The sequence below is a fragment of the Panthera uncia genome, assembly GCF_023721935.1.
Source record: "Panthera uncia isolate 11264 chromosome C1 unlocalized genomic scaffold, Puncia_PCG_1.0 HiC_scaffold_3, whole genome shotgun sequence".
Taxonomy (NCBI): domain Eukaryota; kingdom Metazoa; phylum Chordata; class Mammalia; order Carnivora; family Felidae; genus Panthera; species Panthera uncia.
This window is the reverse complement of record NW_026057584.1, coordinates 43,735,080-43,756,902: the sequence shown is the minus strand read 5'-3', so window position 1 is coordinate 43,756,902 and position 21,823 is coordinate 43,735,080. Positions and strand designations below refer to the sequence as shown.

Here is a 21,823-nt window from a genome sequence, read left to right as displayed (position 1 = left end):
TGCCAGTGCACTCAGATTCTTTTAAAAAGTTGCCCATACCTGCAGTCTTCAGTTCTTCTCCTCTCCATTCTCTCTTTAACCCTCTTCCAATGTGTCGTTTCCAACAGGCTGTCCCTGACAAAGTCACCAGGGACCTCCATGTTGCTAAATGCATTCTCCGTCATCATATTTGATCCACCAATGGCATTTTGGCCCTGCTTGTAACACTTCTTCCCACAGCGTCCTGGACATCTTCACCTGTTGCTCCTTCTCTCTCTCTCCTCTGTTGGCCTCTTCCTCCTCCCTGACCTCTTCATATAAGACTGACCCAGGCTCAGCCATTGGTCCTCCATCTAAACCCACTCCTTAGCACTGTCTATAAACATGCATCACTGCTTAGTTTTGAAAAAAGAAACACAGGAAAGACAGAAGCTAGTAATATTGACTACCCACAAGGGTTGGATAGGAAGGATAGAGAAATGAGGGGGAGTGACACTTCTCTGAGGATACTTCTGTGTAGACCTGTGATTTTAAACCATACTAATATTGCACATACTAAAATATAATTATAAGAAAATCAACTAGGATGGGGAAAACCCTTAAAAATAAAAACAAATATATTTCAAATGAAAATGGAAATGAATGAAACCAAATATATTTCAAATGAATAATATAACCATACTGAAGGAGGATGGGTGGGAATGAATTAACCTAAGTAATTTTGGGGCATAGTATTAGACTATGTACTCTTAAACTAGAGATAAAACACTCTAAACAAACATTGACAAAGAAATAATAAATAAACAAATTACTACCCTAGCATTAAGCAAATAAATTAATATACTGAGGATAATGAAAACCAGGTTCCCCATTATCAGAGAAGAAAGTTACAAATACGACAAGGAGAGAGATTAGAATGAACCCAGTAGTATGGGAGATATCAAAAAGCATGTTTTTTTGTTTTTGTTTTTAATTTCAGAGAGAGAGAGAGAGAATGTGTGTGTGTGTGTGTGTGTGTGTGTGTGTGTGTGTGTATGTGTGTGTGTGTGTGAGTGAGTGGGGGAGAGGGGCACAGGGAGAGGGAGAGAGAATCCCAAGCAGGCTCCATGCTTAGCACAGAACCCGATACAGGGCTTGGGTCCAAAACCCTGGGATCATGACCTGGGCTGAAATCAAGAGTTGGAAGCTCAACAAACTGAGCCACCCAGGTGCCCCAGAATGCATGTTTCTTAACAGATAGAGTGACAGGGGGCCCCTGGTTGGCTCAGTTAGTTGAGCATCCAACTTTGGCTCAGGTCATGATCTCATGGTTCATGAGTTCAAGCCCCACAGTGGGCTTCGTGCTGATAGTGTGGAGCCTGCTTTGGATTCTCTCTCTCTCTTGCAAAAACACATATTAAAAAAAAAACAGTGACAGAAATAGATACATGTGCAGGTGTAGGGGTGTATCTGTCTCTGTGTCTCTGTGTGTATGCATATGACAATGGTATCCCAGCACTAATAAACACACCTAACTCTGAATGCTCCTTGAAAAAATGTAGGATTCCAGAGATGGGTTTAGGAAATTACAAGATAAGCCTGGAGCATCCTGTTTGCCAGAGATGCTCAAATGATAGGCACAAATTAAAAGGACACATGAAATACTTAAAAAAAATTTTTTTTTTAATGTTTTTATTTAATTTTTAGAGAGAGAGCGTGAGTGGAGGAGGGGCAGAGAGAGAGGGAGACACAGAATCCGAAGCAGGATCCAGGCTCTGAGCTGTCAGCACAGAGTCTGACACGGGGCTCAAACTCATGAACTGTGAGATCATGACCTGAGCCGAAGTCAGACGCTTAACCGACTGAGCCACCCAGGTGCTCCCACATGAGATACTTTGAAGGAACTCCTACTGGCCAAATCTAGGATAATTTGAATATCAAAATAAATTATGAGGTAATAGATTCTACTCCACTGAATGAATTGGCAATCTGTAATATTACATGAATATAAATAAACTGGAGAAGGAAAAAGTCTTCCTTCTTGAAGAATACTGATGAATGAGGAAAGAGTAATGGAATTAGAAAATCACCATTTGATAAAACAGCATGATGATAACTGGTTCATGCAAGCATCATCAATGGACAATAAAACTACAGGGTGAAAGGTAAGGAAAAGAGTATCTACATAGTTTCAAAGTATCTCCTCAAAATACTCATTTATTACAAAGGGGAAAATGGTCACTTTCCAGTGGTAAAATTGTAAATTGACGACACCACCTTAAGCAGGTGATCAAAATGGTGTATATTATCAGTAATAGTACAAATCAACATCATATGCCTTCTGATATGCTGTCCCATCTTTTTCCCTCAGCCTAGAACACTCTTTCTTGGTATATTATCTTGGTAACTCACTAACTTCATTAAAATCTTTCTCAGGGCACCTGGGTAGCTCAGTCAGTTAAGTGTCTGACTTTGGATCAGATCATGATCTCCTGGTTCATGAGTTTGAGCCCCACGTCGGGCTCTGTGCTGACAGCTCAGAGCCTAGAGCCTGTTTTGGATCCTGTCTCTCTCTCTCTCTCTCTGCCCCTCCTTCTCCACTTGTGCTGTCTCTCTCTCTCTGTGTCTCTCTCTCAAAAACGAATAAACATTTAAAAAAATTACAGTCTTTCTTAAATATCACCTTCTCTACCAGAACTACCCTGATCACTCTTTTTATACTGCCCCCTCACCTCCCTCATTCCGCTTACCTTACTCTACATTTTCTTTTTTCATAGCACTTACTAGTTGTATAATTTTCTTCTCTATTACATTTATGGCCCATCTCCTATCCCTAGGAGTATAAACATCACAGGAGCAGGGATCTATTTTGTTCACTGATGTATCCTAAGAGCCTATAATAGTTCCTGGCACTTAACTAGTGCTTAATAAGTATTATTAATGAAGGAAAAGTACTGGGCTATTGAGATTAACTATTATCTTGGCCATACCTAGAATCAGAGAGGGGCTTGGGATAGCAATGATTTTGGAAAGTATGTATCTGAATAGCAAGCACACTGTGCTCACTTAGAAACCATATTTATTTGGAGTAGTTTGGGGAAGGGCTGATGAAGCGTATGAAGAGTTAATGTACCCTTCCACATATCCCTTTCCCTTGGGCCACTGGATGTGATTCCCAAGCTAGCTTTCATACTGATACACAGCTCTATGTCATATAAAAGCGATTTTGTATTCTTGAAGAAGTACATTTTAATTCCCAGCTCCTCAGACATAATTTAAACATAGGCTCTTACCTGCAGAGTTGACCACATGTATTTCCACTCCATTCGGGAATTTCGATTGTAGCAGTAACAGTCTGACTCAGAAGTTTTAATTAAATCCATTTCCTTCAGAGCTTTACACCTTGGAACTGAGAGATCGAAAAGCGATTATATTTCCTAAATATTTAATTTCCCGCAATCTTATCTTTTTTTCCCCTTTTATTCACAATAATAATGCATTTTACATTCTCTAAATGAATTCTCCTACATAGTAAGTATAGTCCCTCCATCTTTCCAACCTACAGGAGACAGGCAAAAAATTAGTCTAGTGTCAGTACTCTTGTGATATATGGAAGGCACTATAAGAACACAGAAGGTGGGCAGGAGGATGGGTTAAATGGGTGATCGGTATTAAGGAGGGCACTTGTGATGAGCACTAGGTGTTGTATGTGAGTGATGAATCACTACATTCTACACCTGAAACTAATATTACACTGTTATGTTAACGAACTGGAGTTCAAATAAAAAGTGAAAGTAAAAAAAAAAAAAAAGAACTCAGAATGGGTACTTCAGTCTTGAAGTAGAGGGCAAGAATTGGTGGCAGCTTCAACACCTGCAGCTAGAGAGGTAAGCAGTAGTTACTACTTACTCTAAGGAGTATGGACTTCATGCTGAAAGCAGAGCATTGAAGGATTTTAGGTAAGCATCAAAGTCTCAGCAGGAAACTGATGACACTCAAAAGGGTTTAACTGAAGAGTTCAGTGAGGATGTGGGCAGAGTTAAGGCATTAACAATAAGGCGCTGTGAACTTCCCAGACATCAACAACAGCAGGAAGCCTTTAACATCCTTGCCTGAAATGGCAAAGGGAGGGCCCAACGTTACCAGAGCTGCTGAAGCCCAGAGGACAGTAGCGTCATGGGATGCAATCCCTGCCAAAATGTGGAACGGTGGGATGAAGATATGACTACTTCAACCTCTCTCTCCTGCCCTCCCATCAGTGCCTCTCACTGGCCAAATGCAATGGGAAGCGGGAGGGCAAAGAAGCCCAGGTGATGCAGTCCACAGATGTCCACTGCCAGACACCGAGCAGGGAAGAGAGGGGCACAGAACGGATCTGTGAGAACAGAGAATAACCAATTTAATAGGGAAATAACAGGTACACAGTTGTGTTTTAGAAAAAGAATTCTAAAGCAATGTGCAATTTTAGAGGTGAGGAAGACTAAAAGTAGAAGAACCACTAAGGAGGCTACTCAAGGAGCCCAAGCAAGAAATGAACTAGGTAGGAGGGAGAAAGAACAGATAAAAGACCACTTAGGACTGAAATCAACAGACTTTGGAGATTCATTAGATGAGGGAGAGCAAGAAGACGACCTGAAAGTTCTGGTGAGTGGAAAGATGGTGAGGTCCCTCACCCAGAAAAGGAACACTGGAGAAGATGCAAGCCTGTGCAGGGAAAGGGGGATGAGTTCAATTTGGGACATAACTGAGTTTTGGTTGGTGGGACTAAGTGAAGACGGATAGATCTACAACACAGGAGAAATGTGGGGACAGAAGTAGATACATATGTGTCTGCATATATAAATATATGTGCATCTGTATGTTATATACAACATATAAATAACATTTAATACAACACAACATAATCTAATGTACAGAGGAAGAGAGACAGGTGCTTTATGAGAGGGTAAATGCCATATGAAAACTGTAAAGTAATGGGATTCATTTTATTCTGTGGCTGCCTCCGTATCCGAATTTAAAGTGAAGTGAGATGAAAGTCATAAATTCTTCTGGATCCAGGACAGGGTGTCTGTCACCACTACACGTGTCAACAGGAAACAGGCACAGAGAATGTTATGGGCACACAGAGAAACGGGCCTCATGCCCATCCCCCAACTCCTCTAAGGAGAGTGTGGTCAGCTGCTCCATAAAAACATCAAGTGAAGTTAGAATAATCTGCTGCACCACAGTTGGGGAAGGACCAAGTAACTAAAAACTAGTCAACAATTACATCCATTCAGGGAATGATATCGAATAAGCCCACATAGGTTTGTGTCCTAGCTAGAAGCATCCTAAGCATTAAGCTTAAAGGAAGTGAAGACAGACTTGGGGAGAAGATGCAGAGAATACCCACCAATGCAACTGCATGGAAGTCACAAAGCTACACAAAGCAGGAAAGTCACATGAGAACCCAGTATCTTCCAGTGTGACACTGCCAAATCATTTAATCTATACTCTTTAAAAAAAATTTTTTTTTAACCTTTATTTATTTTTGAGACAGAGAGAGACAGAGCATGAATGGAGGAGGGTCAGAGAGAGAGGGAGACACAGAATCGGAAGCAGGCTCCAGGCTCTGAGCCATCAGCCCAGAGCCCGACGCGGGGCTCGAATTCACAGACCGCGAGATCGTGACCTGAGCTGAAGTCGGACGCTTAACCGACTGAGCCACCCAGGCACCCCAAATCTATACTCTTAACATTGTGAGGAAATGCACAGTTTTTTAAATATACCAACAAATTTGCAGAGTTTGAGAGTCTGAGATGGAAATACAAGAATCCAGGTGAAGAGGCAGGTCTCAAAACGGCACGTAAAGGAAGCTCTAGAAGCTCTCTGCTAAATACAAACTACTAAAAATTAAAACTACATGCCCTGGGGGTGAGGGGGCCACTGGCTGGCTCAGTCCGTTGAGCAGCTGACTTCAGCTCAGGTCACGATTTCACTATCTCTGAGTTCAAGCCCCATGTCAGGCTCGGTGCTGACAGCTCAGAGCCTGGAGCCTGCTTTAGATTCTGTCTCCCTCTCTCTGCCCTCCCCTGCTCACGCTCTGTCTCTCCCTCTCTCTCAAAAATAAACATTTTTTAAACATTTTTAAAACATGCATCCCTCGGCACAGCCTGTTTATATACAAGACCAAAAGGGGAATGCAGAATCAGTGCTACCAACACACAAAGCAACCAACTGCTGAGGCGAATTCTTGGATATATCTGAGATGCAAATGACTCCTGGCCAAGGGCTACACAGGGGAGAAAGCACTCCTGGACATTGAAGAGCTGGCAGCTAGCTGTAGAAGAGACAATGTCAAAGTCAGTGTAGAACCTGGGAGCACCTAAGCAACTAAAACACATAAAAGCCCTCAGCTAGTGAGAACAAGCATTAGAAGGAGGGCTGTCGACTGGCCTTCTGGTATCCTATGTTCTGCCTCTACGCAGCCCTCCTGTTGGGTCTCTGAGCAGGAACAGGTCTCTACCGGGTGGCTAGAGTTGACAACTTTATACTGACATCTATATTCCTCAGTAAAAGAGGGGAATCCCTACCTATTGTTGAAATGGGAGTGCATTCCAACCAGGCAGGTAAAGGGGGTGAGGCTTAAGGTCCACAGACCCCAGCAGCCCCAGACCACTGTAAGAATGTTAACTTCCAGCCAGTTGTTTCTTCAGGGCTACTCCTTTTTATTTTTATTTTTTTTTTTTTAATTTTATTTTTTAATATATGAAATTTACTGTCAAATTGGTTTCCATACAACACCCAGTACTCATCCCAAACAGGGCTACTCCTAATACAACACTTGTGCTCAATGCCAGGAGCTTCTCCCTGCATCGCCTCTCCTAGTGGGCTCCACTACTTCAGGGAATCAATTCCTGTAAGAACAGTGAACTACTCTTGTTAGTAGTTTGAGGGAATATCCTCTTTCTGGGACCTGAGCTTTACAAACAAATACTGCCTTCAAATGAGTTTGCTCCCCCTTGGTCCTAAGACTGTCTCCTTAAATCATTTGGTATCTGTAACTTTTAAGAGCAAGATGGTGCAATTTAAATATAGTGCAATGATCTGAATTTAGAAGTAAATGCTTCTCTGCTGTCCAAACCAGTCTTCTTGCACTTGGATTACTGTAATAGCCATTTAGCTGGTTTCCCTGCTTCCAGAATTGCTCCTATGACATTTCCCTAGACCAATTCTCCCATCAGCATATAGATCTTTCAAAAACATCCATCAGAGCAGATTATTTACCTGCTCAAAACCAATGACTTCTCATTGCATTCATAATAAAATCCACCCTCCCTTCCAAGGACCTAGTACTCTGACCTTCTCTCCTCTATCCCTCCCCCTCTCAGCTACTCAGGCCACACCAATCCTCCCATCCTCAAGATGCTGAACCATTTCTGCCTCAAGTTTTCCTACTTGCCGATTCCTTGACCTGAAATCTGCCTTTCCCAGATTTTGGCAGAGCTTGCTCCTTCTGATAATATGTTTGCCCAAATGTCACCTTCTCAGGAAGACCTTCTCTGACCCCACTGTCTAAAATGGCACACTCCAGCCCCTTTTATCTACTTTCTTCTCACTCTGCTTTATTTTTTCTTCATGTTATTATTCGTTTATACTCTGTCTCTCCATGAAGTTAGGGACAGCAAGTTCATTACCGTATCTCCAGCCTTTAAATATCTGTCTTCTGTGTGTGTGTTGTAATTCCAGAGGGTTAGTGAGTTATTTGGGCATGCATAGCCCAGACAGTGAAAGCCTGACCAATCTTTGTAAAAGTCTGGCCAGCACCAGTCAGCACAATAAAAGGAGGTACACTTTGTCCCTCCCTTTGAAGCAACATGATGTAAACAAAATCCTATCCAGTCTGTGTCATTGCCATCACGCCTACAGAACGCACAGGACCTACAGAACCTACCCTACTCCATCATCAATATACCTTAACTAGAGGGTTGAGAGCTGTAATCCTTAAGATCCCTTGGACTAGGGACTCTCTTCTTTGTCCTCACTGGTTAGAGAAGGGCAGAGAGATGCAAGAGGCAATAAGTTTTTGTTTTACTCATATATGGTACATCAGTGTATTCTACATAGGAGGCCTCCCAGTTAGAAGAGAATAACTTGCTCTTTCTCCTTGGTCCTCAACAGGATTAAGTAAAGTACAGAAGGAGGTAGGTTGCTCTGGCTATTGATTTCAATAGAAACACTACTAAAAGCATGTTGCAAAGTGTTCCCCCTGGAATTCTCCAGAGTGGCCTCTGGCTTTTGAGGTCAAGTTGATGTCGAATTTACATAATACATGAGATATGATAGATAAGGTGTTTGTATTTCATGGTGTCCACTGGCTGCCCTCATTGTTATTAACTCTCTTCTGAGATGAATTTCATTGAATCCACACAAGAACTCCGAAATATCTAAGGAAGAACATGCCTAACTTCAAGTGAGTTCATGTAAACCATAAGCCATGGGCTAGCTAGGCTAAGCGTAAGATACTGTAGCAATCAAGATTGTTATCTATTGCCCAAGTGTGCACACTCTTTCTAAAATAAAAAATAAGCGAGTAAATAAATAAATAAATAGAGATTGTTAAGTAGGCTGGACTACTGCCTTCCTAGAGATAACAAGATCTTCTAATCTTAGATTGTTTATAAAGGTTATCTTTCCTAGGTCTCTCCTCCCTTAAATAATCTTCTAGAAACATTTCATTATTCAGTTTCTTCCTCCTCCATCTCCACCTAAGGGTGGAAATAGAAAACATAGCCAGCTAATCTGAACTCTGTTGGCTGTTCAAGCCCTGACACTTCAAGACCTGAACTCTGTGAAGCTGCCAGATGTCTATAGGTATCATTTATTTATGTGGCCTCAGTCATGCTGGTTCATTCTGCTAGGATGGAACTTCCCGGAGGCAGATGTAGGGAAACCCAAAAATATCACAATGATACCAACAAAATCCCTTCACAATATAATCAAGAAAACAAAAGGGAATTTCTGGGGCTTCATAAAAACTTAATAATAATCATTCATCTGATCAGAAGAGAACAATACCTGTCTAGGGACAGCTACTGCTTCCACCTGAGGCTGAAATATGCTTCCACCCTAGAAGGTGCCCCATAACCTGGGTATTCACATCCTCACACCTGATTCCAGAGGCAGAGAAAGTTCTGGAAGTGTGGGCTATCCCAGCTCTGCCTCATCTCCTAAGCACTTAGGGAGTATCTACAGGGCCAGCCCAGCATGCCATCATCACAATGCCTACCCCAGCAAGTCTGCAACTCTAAGTCGCAAAATGACCATTGCCTTCTGTAACTCTATGCAGTCCTCAGCAGGTTCTCTTGATTCTGCAATAAACCTGACTTCCGTAGAATATATTTCTGGACAATTGTGCCCAAACGGCTAAGACGAAGCGCAATTATTTACATTACCAAAGGATCTGAGTCAGGGTTACCTTACCCAATGAGATTCCTTAGTTCATTTTATTTTTTATTTAAAAAAATTTTTTTTGATGTTTATGAGAGAGAAAGGGAGAGAGACAGAGCACGAGCTGGAGAGGGCAGAGAGAGAGGGAGACACAGAATCCGAAGCAGCTCCAGGCTCTGAGCTGTCAGCACAGAGCCCGACGCAGGGCTCGAACTCACAGACCACAAGATCATGACCTGAGCCGAAGTTGGAGGCTCAACAGACTGAGCCACCCAGGTGCCCCCTTAGTTCATTTTAAATACCACTCAATTTAGGGGCGCCTGGGTCATTCAGTCTGTTAAGTGTCAGACTCTTGGTTTTGGCTCAAGTCATGATCTCACAGTTCCTGAGATGGAGGTTCTATGTCATGACAGCTCCCTCTCTCTCTCTGCCCCTCTCCTGCCAGTGTGGGTGCTCATACATGTGTGCTCGCTTGCTCTCTCAAAATAAATAAATATTAAAAAAATGTTTTAAAAAGTGCCACTCAATTTATAAATATTCAATGAATCTAATTTTAACATTACATAGCTTATATAAAAAAGGGACAGATGGGTATCACCTGCTTTAACTAATAAATTACATTTAAAATTACTCCTTTGTACTACTCTTGTCATTTTTTAGTTTTCCTAATGTAAAAGGATATATTTAAGTTAAAGAATTTAGTCATATGTAAGGTAAAAATATTCAGTCAAAACTTCAGAAAAGGGCAGGTAGTACTTAAACCTACTTATAGCATGTGCTAAAAATAAAAAGCACAAACACTCCTCAAATCCTAGCAGATCTTAAACAACCTCCAACATAAAAATATTTCAGCAACGTTCTTCCTAAAAATTTAACCTTACATGGCCCTCATATGGGAAATAAATATCTTCAGATGAAACTATAATATAAAATCACTTATTAAATTAGACTGCCATTTTCTCCATCTGGCCTATCACTGCTTTTCTTTTGGGACAAAGAAGGGGAGGTAGAAGAATAGGAAAAACAAAAAGGAAAACCAACAAAACTTAGCTCCTGAAAGGTCAAAGGAAGAAGGACTTTTCTGGGTATTATTTTATAAATTCCTAGTTTCAAAGGAGTTAGCATGGAGCACCAAAGTTACAAAGGTAACTTTCCTATTCTAGTAACCCTAGTTTTTTTTTAACTGGACTTGAATATCAATCTGGATTTTTATTTCTCCAAGAATGTGCATAGAGAATGAATCTGAAATTAGCACATGCTGATGTACATTCAGGCTAATTTTAACTTTGAGAACTGATTTTTCTTCTCCATAGAGAAGAACCTTGAAAGCTGTAGTTTCAAATGGCCTATTGCTATATAGTTCAAGCCTGGGAATTCAACCCAGCGGCCTGAACTTTATCATAGGACATGTGGTCTCTAGGGCCCTCTCCCACTGGCTGCAAACTATGAATAACTCTTCCTTTCAGCCAGACAACTATCTGCTTCTCCTGTGTCATTTGCCTCCGACTTTCATCCAAATAGGGTGACAGAAAGCTGGCCTCGCTCTAAACGTTCTCTATTGTACGGAAGGGTGTGTACATTCAAGACAGAATTTTACAACAGTAAGTATCATCTAATCCAAGCTTCTCATGTTATAGATGGGCCCTATTTCATGAAAGGAAGTACCAGCTGTTTGACCGCAGGGATACTCATAAAACCACTTTTGGAGCAACAATGTTCCTTAGACCTAGTCTAGTCCAGAGGTTCCAATGTGGTGTCTTTAGAACCTTCATAGGATCCAGGATGCTCCATAGCCTCTGCTGTATAGTATATCTGGAATGGCAAGTGTTACTATAAGGCTATGTAAATTGCCATTTTTCTTAGCTATGGGCTAGAATTCTATCAACTCAGTGGGCATCCTGCATGTCTTGGGCAGAACAGTAGCTCTGATAAGCATTTCCGTGGGTCTTTGGCTAACAAAATAGAAGGAAGAATAGTTAATACTAAATGTAATAGAAATATGAGAAATATTGGGTGGTCTGAAGCAAATAAAAAAGTGAGGAAAATATTGGAAGCCATTCAGCAACAGAAGAACTTTATTTTACTCATGAGAAAACCATTGTCCATAAAGATTATGTGCCGGGACCAAAGTAAATTCTGCAAGTGAGTGGGGAAATGTAATGAGTAACTAGAACTCAAGGTTCTGGGTGTTGGTCCAAGGCTACTTACAATTTTCTGGCTGCTGCTATGCCCAGAAACCCTCCCTCTTAGAAACATCTGTCATTTATTTTTTCATCAGTATATAGACTGGTTACATTTCTTACTCCTAAAGCCTGACTTTCCTCATCTGTAAAATGGGTATGTAAATGGTACTTAAGCCCATAGGGTTACTGTGGGTATTAAAAAAGATTATGCATTTAAAGCACTTTTAACACATAGGAAGCACTCAAGGAATGTCCATTCAATGAAAACTGGTACCGAACAGTTCCCCAAGTGTTTAACGCACTGCAAGATTCCCATGAGTCGGCAGCTCTGGCAGAATCGGAAAACTGTCTTCATCCTTAGACAAAGAACCTTGATCTCGTTGGAGGGGCTAAAGGATCACACTTGGGTGCCTCCCTTGCAAACAGCGGTTACCAATGAGAGGAGGAGAAGCTGGTGGACAGAAATTCCAGGAAATCTTTTAAAGGATTTTACGCGAGGAGTGGGGATGAGCTAGAAATGTTAAGCTCATAGCATATTACTAGAAGTTCTGGAGTCGGCACTCGCGACCTCCCTTCCGTGCCAGGATCTTGAGAGCACTCCACAGATAGCCCTTAACAACATGAGGAGCTACCATCTCTTGTTTCCTATGTAACATCGGGCACACTTTAAACATCACAACAATCCCGTCAGATAGGATCTGCTTTACATGTGACCAGTAGCGTGCCTTGCTCAAGGTCGCAGAGCTAGTCAGAGGCAGGGGAATTTCGGTCTAATTCTAAAGCTAAAGCTCTTCTATTGAGTCCAAAGTAATAGCTATATAGAGAAATACTGAGGTTTTCAACACAAATCGATGTACTATACAAAAGTCTTGTGTTGAAAGTCGGGAGACTAGCTAGGGTCAGCTGTGCCAGTGACAAGCTGTGTGGCCTCAGACAAATCAAAACATCTCGGAGCTTTGGTTGCTGCTTCGTAAACGAGGAAACTGGGCTAGACTGAGCTTGGCGGTTGCTTCTACTCCTAAAATCATAAAAGTGTCCAAGTGACAGCAAGAAGACCAGGGAAACCCAAGCAGGCGATAAGGGATGTTGGGCCTGCCGCCGGCCACGCCCGGCGAGCCTTAGGGGACGAGAAAGCGCCCACCGGGCTGCCTGAGCCTTACCGCCGCCGCCGAGGGCAGGGAGAGCGCCCTCGAGCCGCCAAGGCCTACGAACCGAGGAGTCCGGGAGCGCGCGTGCGCGCCGGCCGCGAGTGCCCGCGGTTACCTGCCAACGCCGCCGCCGCCTCCTCCTCTCCGCGCACCGCGCCAGCGGGCGGCGCGGACAAGGGCTGCAGCCAGATTAGCAGCCACCACCGACCCAGGGGAGGCCGCATCCCGCCCCGGGGCCAGCTCCGCGCCCCCGTTCGGCCGATAGTAGTAGCAATGGCGCAAGGCCTACGAGGAGGCTGAGCGGGGCGGCGAGACCCGTACGCGGGAAAGGCGGAGGCCCCGCCTTTCCGGGGCAGAGGAGTTAGCTCTAGGCTGCGGGCGACGGCTGGTAGAGGCCTGGGGGCTCCCGGTAACCCTCTTCTGGCCCCTACCGGCCTCGGGGCTTCCGGGCCTCGTCTTCCCCTGAGGCAGTTGGGCCGTGGCCCAGTCCCGTCGGTCCCTGCGCCAGGGTGGAAACGGCGGCGGGGGGAGGGGTGGGAGCTCCTCTGTGAATTTTGCCTAAAACTTCCCTGACCGGTGACCTGCGGAGTTTTAGGTCTCAGTTCTCAGAGGTCTCCTGAGCGATGCCTCTTGAAGGGCCCTTCAGGAACAACTCCCCCGCCCCCCCCACACCTTTTTTTTTTCACAAATCAAAGTTTCTTTATTTTTCCTTTTTTTTCTCCCATTTTCCTTTGTGTATGTAACAATAACAAACTGGCAATATGGTTGCTTAAGTAACACTTATATGTCCAAGCTTATCAACACACCACACTTCAGTATAAAGAGGCTGTAAAATGGTCCCTCACCAATACAGCATGTCTTAAATTAGCTTGCATTTAAAAAAAGAAAAAGACAGAAAACTGATTGATGGATGCCACAGGGAGAGGGTGGGGAAAGGAGGGCAAAATGTGCAAAACAGTTCAAAAAAATACAAACTTACAATTATAAATAAGTTCTGGTGACGAAATGTACAGTATGATGACTAAAGTTAATACTGTAATGTCTATTTGAAATTCGCTAAGAGTAGATCTTAAAAGTTCTCACCATACACAAAAGTCTTTGTAATTATGTGAGGTGATGTATCTTACTATGATGATCATTTTGCAATATATACATATATCAATCATGTTGTACACCTAAAACTAACACAATATTATATGTCAATTATCTCAATAAAACTGGGAAAAATATCTTGAGTGGCTTTAATATTGATAATTAGTAGAGAACTTGCAGTTAAGTAATATATATACTGTAGTTTTTTTTTCTTTTTAAAGAACGGAACTTTCTCAGGCCCTAGAAACCCATGAAGGTGATTCAATATTTCATACCAAACACTTATTAGAACAAAAGTTCATTTCCTCTTTTCTAATTCTGGTCTTCTGGTTATGTACCTCAGGGAAGCCAATTGTGACAGAAATCATCCTCTAAAAATAACTTAGCTTCATTTTCCCTAAAGGTATGAGTAGGACTGACTAGGCTTACCCTGGCTTCAAAGTAAGGTTTAACCAACTGTCCTCAAACTCCTGGCACCGTGTGTGCACCCACAGATGGTTTGGGAAGTTCAGAAATCTCCTTATAAGGAATTCTTAAAGGGGATGAGTTTTACGAATAAACTATTATTAATGAAACTGCCACCTTGTCTGACCCTGCAGACTGTCCACAGAGAAACGGCAGAGCTCCTGGTCCAAGTGTGAGGTGTGCATTCGCCTCTTGCACAATGACTTTTTTTTCTAACCACATTCATTTTGATTTAATTTTGGATGGCACTATAAAAAGTGGCTAAAAGAAACAGGTAGATACATGTGTTTTCCTGCAGCAGCATCTGGTAGAGAAAGGAGCAGGCAGCAGTATAATAAATTAATATTTAAATTAGGAATAAGTTCTGGTGATGAAATGTACAGTGTGATGACTAAAGTTAACAATACTGTAATGTATATCTGAAAGTTGCTATGAGTAGATCTTACAAGTTCGCATCATACACAAAAGTTTTTGCTTTCTATCTTTCCATCCATCAGAAAATAGAGAAAAAGTTTGTCCATCAGTAGGTCAGTGAAGTGAGAAAGTTGTAGTTGAAATCACCATTAAACTTGCCAAGAGGATGTAAAACAATTGTAACTGGATAATAACACCAGCTCATAAATTTCTACACCAAAAGAGATGATTAAAAAAGGGAAAAAAATTCATTGCCTCCTAAGGCAGTTGCCCAATAGTGGCACAGATTTTAGCTGTGGACTTCTGGTAAACAGCCCATGTCCACCTCTAAGATGGGATGAAGCACTACGGCTTGGGGGTCTGGATCTCACAGATAATGAAGAAGTTGGCACTTTCTCCAGAATGCTATTATTGGTGTGGGTAATAAGTAAATGTTTAGCAATGAAAATGCAGATTCCCAAGACATACCCTCTAGAGACTGATTCAGTTCATCTGGGGAGAGCCCAAAATATACCTTCTTAATCTGCACCCCAAATGATTCAAAATCTTTAGAATTAAAATTTGAGTTTTATAAGTTTCATGCTTGACAGGAAGTGGCTTTTTCAGCAAGTTTGTAATCACAGCTAAAATATTGTGTGTGTGTACTTTATGTAATTCATATTGCTTTAACATGACATATTTTGGGGGAAAATGTGTAACAAAGAGCTTCCTTAGTATTATTTTAGTGACCTGAATTTTTATTTTCATTTTGTTTTATTTTTAAATTTTATTAACTCATTTTCAGAGAGAGAGAGAGAGAGAGAGAGAGAGAGCAAGGGAGGGGCAGAAAGAGAAGGAGAGAGAATCCCAAGCAGGCCCTGAGATGTCAGTGTGGAACCCAATGCAGGGCTCAAACTCTCGAACTGCGAAATCATGGCCTGAGCCCAAACCAAGTTGGATGCTTAACCAACTGAGCCATCTAGGCGCCCCATGACCTGAGTTTTTAAATTCCATATGACTATTTCCACACGGTATAAAAAAGATTATAATTCAATTTTCAGCCTCTGCATTTTTATTTCTAGAGTTCTTGTTCTTCATAACTAATTAATTTTCTGTAACTGTCATAGTGTTATAATCAGTCATTATGAATCAGAAGTAAAATTTAGCTCATGTCAGAAATTATTTAGGAACTTTCACTTGGTTTCTAGGTAGGTAGAACATTTAATTAAACGAATTAGAATAAAATAAAGTTCTACTACTTTGGGCTCTTTCATAAAGAAAGATTTGGTGTATTACTGCAATGATACCTGCCAATGTCATAAAGATTACATAGGCTATATGTCGTAACTTCTTTTTTTTCATTTATTTATTTTTGAGAGAGAGCGCAAGCACATGAGTAGGGGAGAGGAGCAGAGGGAGAGAGAGAGAGAATTTTTTTTAAATGCTTATTATTTATTTTGAGAGGTACAAAGATAGCACAAGTGGGGGGAGGGGCAGAGAGAGAGGGAGAGAGAATCCCAAGCAGGCTCTGCGCTGTCAGCACAGAGCCACTCTGGGGCTTGATGCGATGAACCCTAAGATCATGACTTGAGCCAAAACCAGAAGTCAGACGCTCAGGACCCCAGAGAGAAAGAGAGAGAATCTTGAGCAGGTTCTGCCATCAGCATGGAGCCCAACACAGGTATCAATCCCATGACCCTGGAATCATGGCTTGAGCCAAAATCAAGAGTCAGATGTTCAAATGACTAAGCCACCCAGGTGCCCCCATAACTTCTTTTTAGAAGTTCCCAGTTTTAGAATTCTACATATAAGAGAAAAAAAAGAAACCACCACCACCAACAGGCTGTTCAAGACCTCTCCATAAAAGAAACAAAGAAAGAAGTTGACTTGTTGGATCATGTTTTTCTTAGCAGATTTCATTTGTGAGATATTTTGAAATTGACTTGCCATATACTAGTTCAGTAATTTTAGGAATAACTCATGTCAAAACTAAAAGGGAGATAGCTTTTCAGTATGACTAAGTGATATTAGGAAGTATGAGAATAAATATAATTTATAAGAAAGATAATATGTCTTCTATACTAAATTAGTAAACCTCATGGTAAAAAATAATTGTCAAATTCAATTCAAATGTTTCAATTCAAATAGAGAGATGTGGAATTCTTTAAAATCGTAGTTCTTGGGGCACCTGGGTGGCTCAGTTGGTTGGGCGCCTGACTTTGGCTCAGGTCATGATCTCACGGTTTGTGAGCTGGGGCCCTATGTCTGGCTCTGTGCTGACAGCTCAGAGCCTGGAGCCTGCTTCAGATTCTGTGTCTCCCTCTCTCTGCCCCTTGCTCTTTCTCTCTCTCTCTCTCAATAGTGAATAAACATTACAAAAAAATTTTTTAAAGACAGTAGTTCTCAAGTTGTTGTGTGGATAAGGCCCCATCCATCTCCAAACATTGCTATTCAGTAGGTCCAGTGTATGGCCTGGGAATCTTGATAATTCTGAGTCAAATAGTCTTTTGTCTATACTATATTAAAGTTCTGTTCTTTAAAAAGAAAAAAAGAAAAAATACTAAAAAGTGATTGATGACTAAATGATGGTTAGAAAACAGTATCTGTGGGAGAAAAAAAATAATGTGTTTGGTTTATCTGAAAACAAAGAAGATGGAAGAGTTAGAACTTTCTAAGACTTAATTTAAAGAACCAAGATATAGAAAACTGGAAACCAGTTATTATGTTTTCAAAGAAAAGAGCAATCTCTCACCTGGACACCATCCAATCCTACCACTCCACATCACCTGAGTCCTAAGGAAATTCTACCAAAATTTTCTTTGCTGCCAAAACACCCTTAGGAAGCATTTTTAATTTGACCATTCTCTATAATCTAGATCTTCCCCCCGCTCCACTGGAGTAATTTCTATTAAAACGATTATAGTGAGGGGCGCCTGGGTGGTTCAGTCTGTTGAGTGGCCGACTTCGGCTCAGGTCATGATCTCGTGGTCCGTGAGTTCGAGCCCCGCGTCGGGCTCTGTGTGACAGCTTAGAGCCTGGAGCCTGTTTCAGATTCTGTGTCTCCCTCTCTCTGACCCTCCCCCGTTCATGCTTTGTCTCTCTCTGTCTCAAAAATAAATAAACGTTTAAAAAAAATTAAAAAAAAAAAATAAAACGATTATAGTGAGATCATTGTATTTCAAAATCAATTTTTCTTTCCAGGAAAGCTGTAAACTGCAGATGTCCTTTTCATTTAAATTCCTTAACTGACTCTATTGGTTATTTATTGACAATGAAAAAAACCTGTGTAAGATTTAGGAGTCCTTCCATTCAGTTAAAAGGGATTTTCTCTTCTTGCTTTCAGTTCTTGATCATGTACTTACTTCAGAATGCCCCCAGTGGTCACAGTCTATCCAGAAAATTCCTCAATCTATTTTCATGTGTTTTTGGAAAGAACTCAAATATTTTTTAAAAAGGGCATGTGGGGGCTGGGAGATGAAGATAAATATAACAGAGTCTCAGATTTTGCTCTTCTGCGTGTATGTTCTCTCTCCCCACCCCCTCTTGCTCTCCAAATCAGATATAAATAACTTCTATTTCCAATATTGCTGTCTCCTTGTATCTATATCGGGCTAGATCCAAGTATATTATGGAATTGTTGTAAAAATATTTGACTTCCTTTATTTTTCCAGAATGCTATTGTTGATCATGGGAGTGGAAACAAAGTGTAAGCAACTATTGGGAAGGTATTTATAATGTTTTATTTATAATGAAAACAATATTTTATTTATGAGGAAAACTGACACAAGAGAGTCTGTTCTGAACTGTTTCTATAACACAATCATAATCTCTAGATTAGTCATGTTTCAGTGGAGATTATGGAAAGTGGAAATAATTCAATTAATTGCTTCTAGTTTTTGCTAATGTTATTGATCATATTTTGCCCATAAAGCCTATGTGCCTGAAATTTTACTTACATTAAGCAAAGTCTATGAAGCTAGATGAAAAAAATTATTATTCAATACATTTCAGGAACTTTTCCCGTCACTCAATTATATTTCTTCGCTGTGATTTATGGGCTCTGTCCTTACTGACCGGGTCAAAAACTCCACCTATATTATCAGAGTATGTATTAATTAGGATATTCCCAACTACCAGTAACAGGATTTCCGACTAAAAGTGTTTTAAACCATGAAGACATTTATTATGTCACATGGAAGTAAGTCCCAAGGCAAGTTAATTCAGCAGCTTAAGTGTGCTATCAAGGTCTCAGACCGTTTTCAGCTCTCTGCTTCACTCACCACTCTTAGCTTGTCTTTAAGCTTTTCTCCTCATAACGGAAAAAGGCTGCCAACGCCCCTGCTGCTGGGTCCTGACACAACCATGACCAAAGGCAGGGGGCACTAACTCCCCTTCCATCTCTTGAATAGGGGAGTAAAGCCATTCTTAGAAGCCCTCACCTTCACCCTCCCTGCAGCGTCTCTTGCTGGTCCTATTAGAAGTGACTAGCCCATGCCCTTGCTAAATGGGGTGGAGTGAGTATCTGGCATTTTCAGCCTCCATGGTGGGAAGTGGTTTCACAGAAGACAAAAACTGGAATAGCAATAGACAGGGAATAAAATCACTATGGTGATAGTTCTGACAGTTTCCAAATGCTTTCAGAGTTTTCTGAAGATGGTAATTGAAATTTACGCTGACTTAATAAACAAGTTTTATTCATTATCACAAACTTTGATAAATGTATTTTCTTTTTGAAATTTACACATGGACTCAAAATGGGAATTGCTTCTACATCAAGTATTTTTCTTTCTGTTGCTCTTTTGTAGATTTACATAACATCTTTATTCTAAAACACTGAATTTCCTAAATAGCAAATATTTCCTATTCTAATAATGAAAGAGAAAAAGAGTAAACAAAGGAGTATGGGTTATTATAGGGAGAGTAAGGGGACGGTAATAAGAATGGTAGATAAAGAAAAACAAGGAAGGGTAGAGTACTGAGCAGTGACTATTCTGGATGGTCTAATGTGAGAGAGTTCAGTTAACTAGGTCACTTGCCACTTGGAATGAAGGGCAGGATGAGCCATTAAGACTCTGTAGGAAATAGAGAGAAAGGAGGAGGGAGTTAATTCCTTTTTCAGGCATGCATTCTGCAGGTTAGAGTTTGTCTGTCCCAACCACAGGTGTGTCCCTGGAAATGCATGTTCATATAGGTTGGCACTCCTTTTTTTTTTTTTTCTTTTTTTCACTTACAGATATTTTGCCCAACAACAATGCTTAAAATAATCCATCTAAATATTTAAGGCTTTTAACTTGTTTCTGCAATAATTAAAGATAAACCCATTAATATTTCTTGAATTTGTTTTAGGATTGAGAGGTTACTCCTCCTGCCTTCCATTTTACCATTTCACCTGGTTCTTTTTTGCTTTTTCCTAGTTTTCCCCCTTTCTACTCCTTACCAGATATTATAATCATCAGAAATATTATAGCTTCTTTTTAACACTTTATCGATCTTGAGTAATAGACAAGAAAGAATTTTGTTGAAACTCTCCCTTTGTTGTGATAGGTATTCTTTATGTTAGATAGGTTTTAGTTGTTTTAATCCTTATATCTATTACAAAATAAAACTATATAAAGCAACACAAAATGAATGTATACCTTTATGAGTTATTTATTACAAGGCAGACATTTTTGTAGCCAACACCCAATCAAGATATAGAATTTTCCAGCTATTCCAGAAGCTTTCCATGTGCCTCATCAATTTCAAACCACCTACCTCTCCCCAAAGGACCCCCCATCCTAATCTTTGTAGTAATTATTTCCATGTGTTTCTTTATCGTTATATAGCCGAAGTGCATATCCATAGACATTATGTTTCTGCCCGTTAAATTTAAAAACTTTTAATGTTTTTTTTTAACTTATTTTTGAGAGAGAAAGAGATAGAGCATGAGCATGGAAGGGGCAGAGAGAGAGGGAGACACAGAATCCCAAGCAGGCTCCAGGCTCTAAGCTGTCAGCATGGAGCCCGATGTGGGGGGTCGAACTCATGAACCGCGAGATCATGACCTGAGCTGAAGCTGGATGCTTAACCAGCTGAGCCGCCCAGGCACCCCCTATTAAATTTTCTTTTAAGTTTATTTATCTTGAGAGAGAGAGAACATGAGTGGTGGACAGGCAGACAGAAGAAGAGAGAGAGAGAGAAATCCAAGCAGGCTCCCCTCTGTCAGAGCATAGGAGCATAGCCCAACATGGGGCTCGATTTCATGAACCATGAGATCATGACCTGAGCCAAAATCAAGTCTAATGCTTAACCGAGTCACCCACCCACCCATGCCCATTAAATATTTTTAATATATCTTTAAAATCTCATTCTACAGGTTCATCCTTCCACCATTTGGAAATTTGCTATTTTCGTACTCATGGTGCAGTACAGCATGTTCCTCTGTCCTCAGTATTGCCTGAAAACTGGCAGCTGGCTTAAGAAGCTTCACTGGACTTGGGTTTTATTTCTTTCAGCAAGATGATAGGTTGTATTGTGTTCTTTCATCACGAGACATACGATGTTTGGTTGATTCTCTTTTTGTGATATTACTAACTGTTGATATCTGGATCCATTAATTCACTGGGGGGTTGCAAATGGTGATATTCAAATTCCATTAATTCTTTGTCACTTATTGTTTGGGATACTTTAATAAGGAAATATATTTCCTTATGTATTATGTGGTTACTCTGTGGTACAGTTCATTAAGAAAAGGTAGGACAAGTACTTGGTTCTTTCTTTCTATTTACTAGGTTTTTCTGTTGTCTTTTAAAAATGTTTATTTATTTATTTTGAAAGAAAGAGAGTGGGGGAGGGGTAGAGAGAGAGGATGAGAGAGAATCCCAAGCAGGCTCTACACTGTCAATGCAGAACCCGACAAAGTGTTCAAACTCACAAACTGTAAGATCATGACCTGAGCTGAAATCAAGAGTGTGACACTTAACTGACTGAGCCATCCAGGTGCCCCCTATTTACTAGTTTTTAAGAGAATAAGTTGGTTTCTTACCTTCCTCTGAAGGTGACTCTATGTTTTAAAAAATATTATCATGAACTCATGATTTCAACATATTGGATAGGTTTCAATCAATGGCAATTACTTCTTTTTTGAAGCTCAAATTGTCCTTTGGCTAAGAGGAT

General features: G+C 40.8%; 1 protein-coding gene across 4 annotated transcripts in view; it reads right to left on the bottom strand.

The window, feature by feature from the left end:
• The window catches only part of NEMP2 (nuclear envelope integral membrane protein 2), a 64,656-nt gene extending 51,476 nt beyond the window's left edge, over positions 1 to 13,180 (bottom strand). For all 4 annotated transcript variants that reach the window (XM_049615321.1, XM_049615319.1, XM_049615320.1 and 1 more), the window contains exons 1-2: positions 12,834 to 13,180; positions 3,252 to 3,367 (exon numbers count right to left, since the gene is read on the bottom strand). In XM_049615321.1, coding sequence (XP_049471278.1) covers positions 3,252 to 3,367; positions 12,834 to 12,942 — 225 coding nt within the window. In that variant the 5' untranslated portion in view covers positions 12,943 to 13,180. The remainder of the gene's footprint in view (positions 1 to 3,251; positions 3,368 to 12,833) is intronic.
• Between the last annotated feature and the right edge of the window lie 8,643 nt (positions 13,181 to 21,823).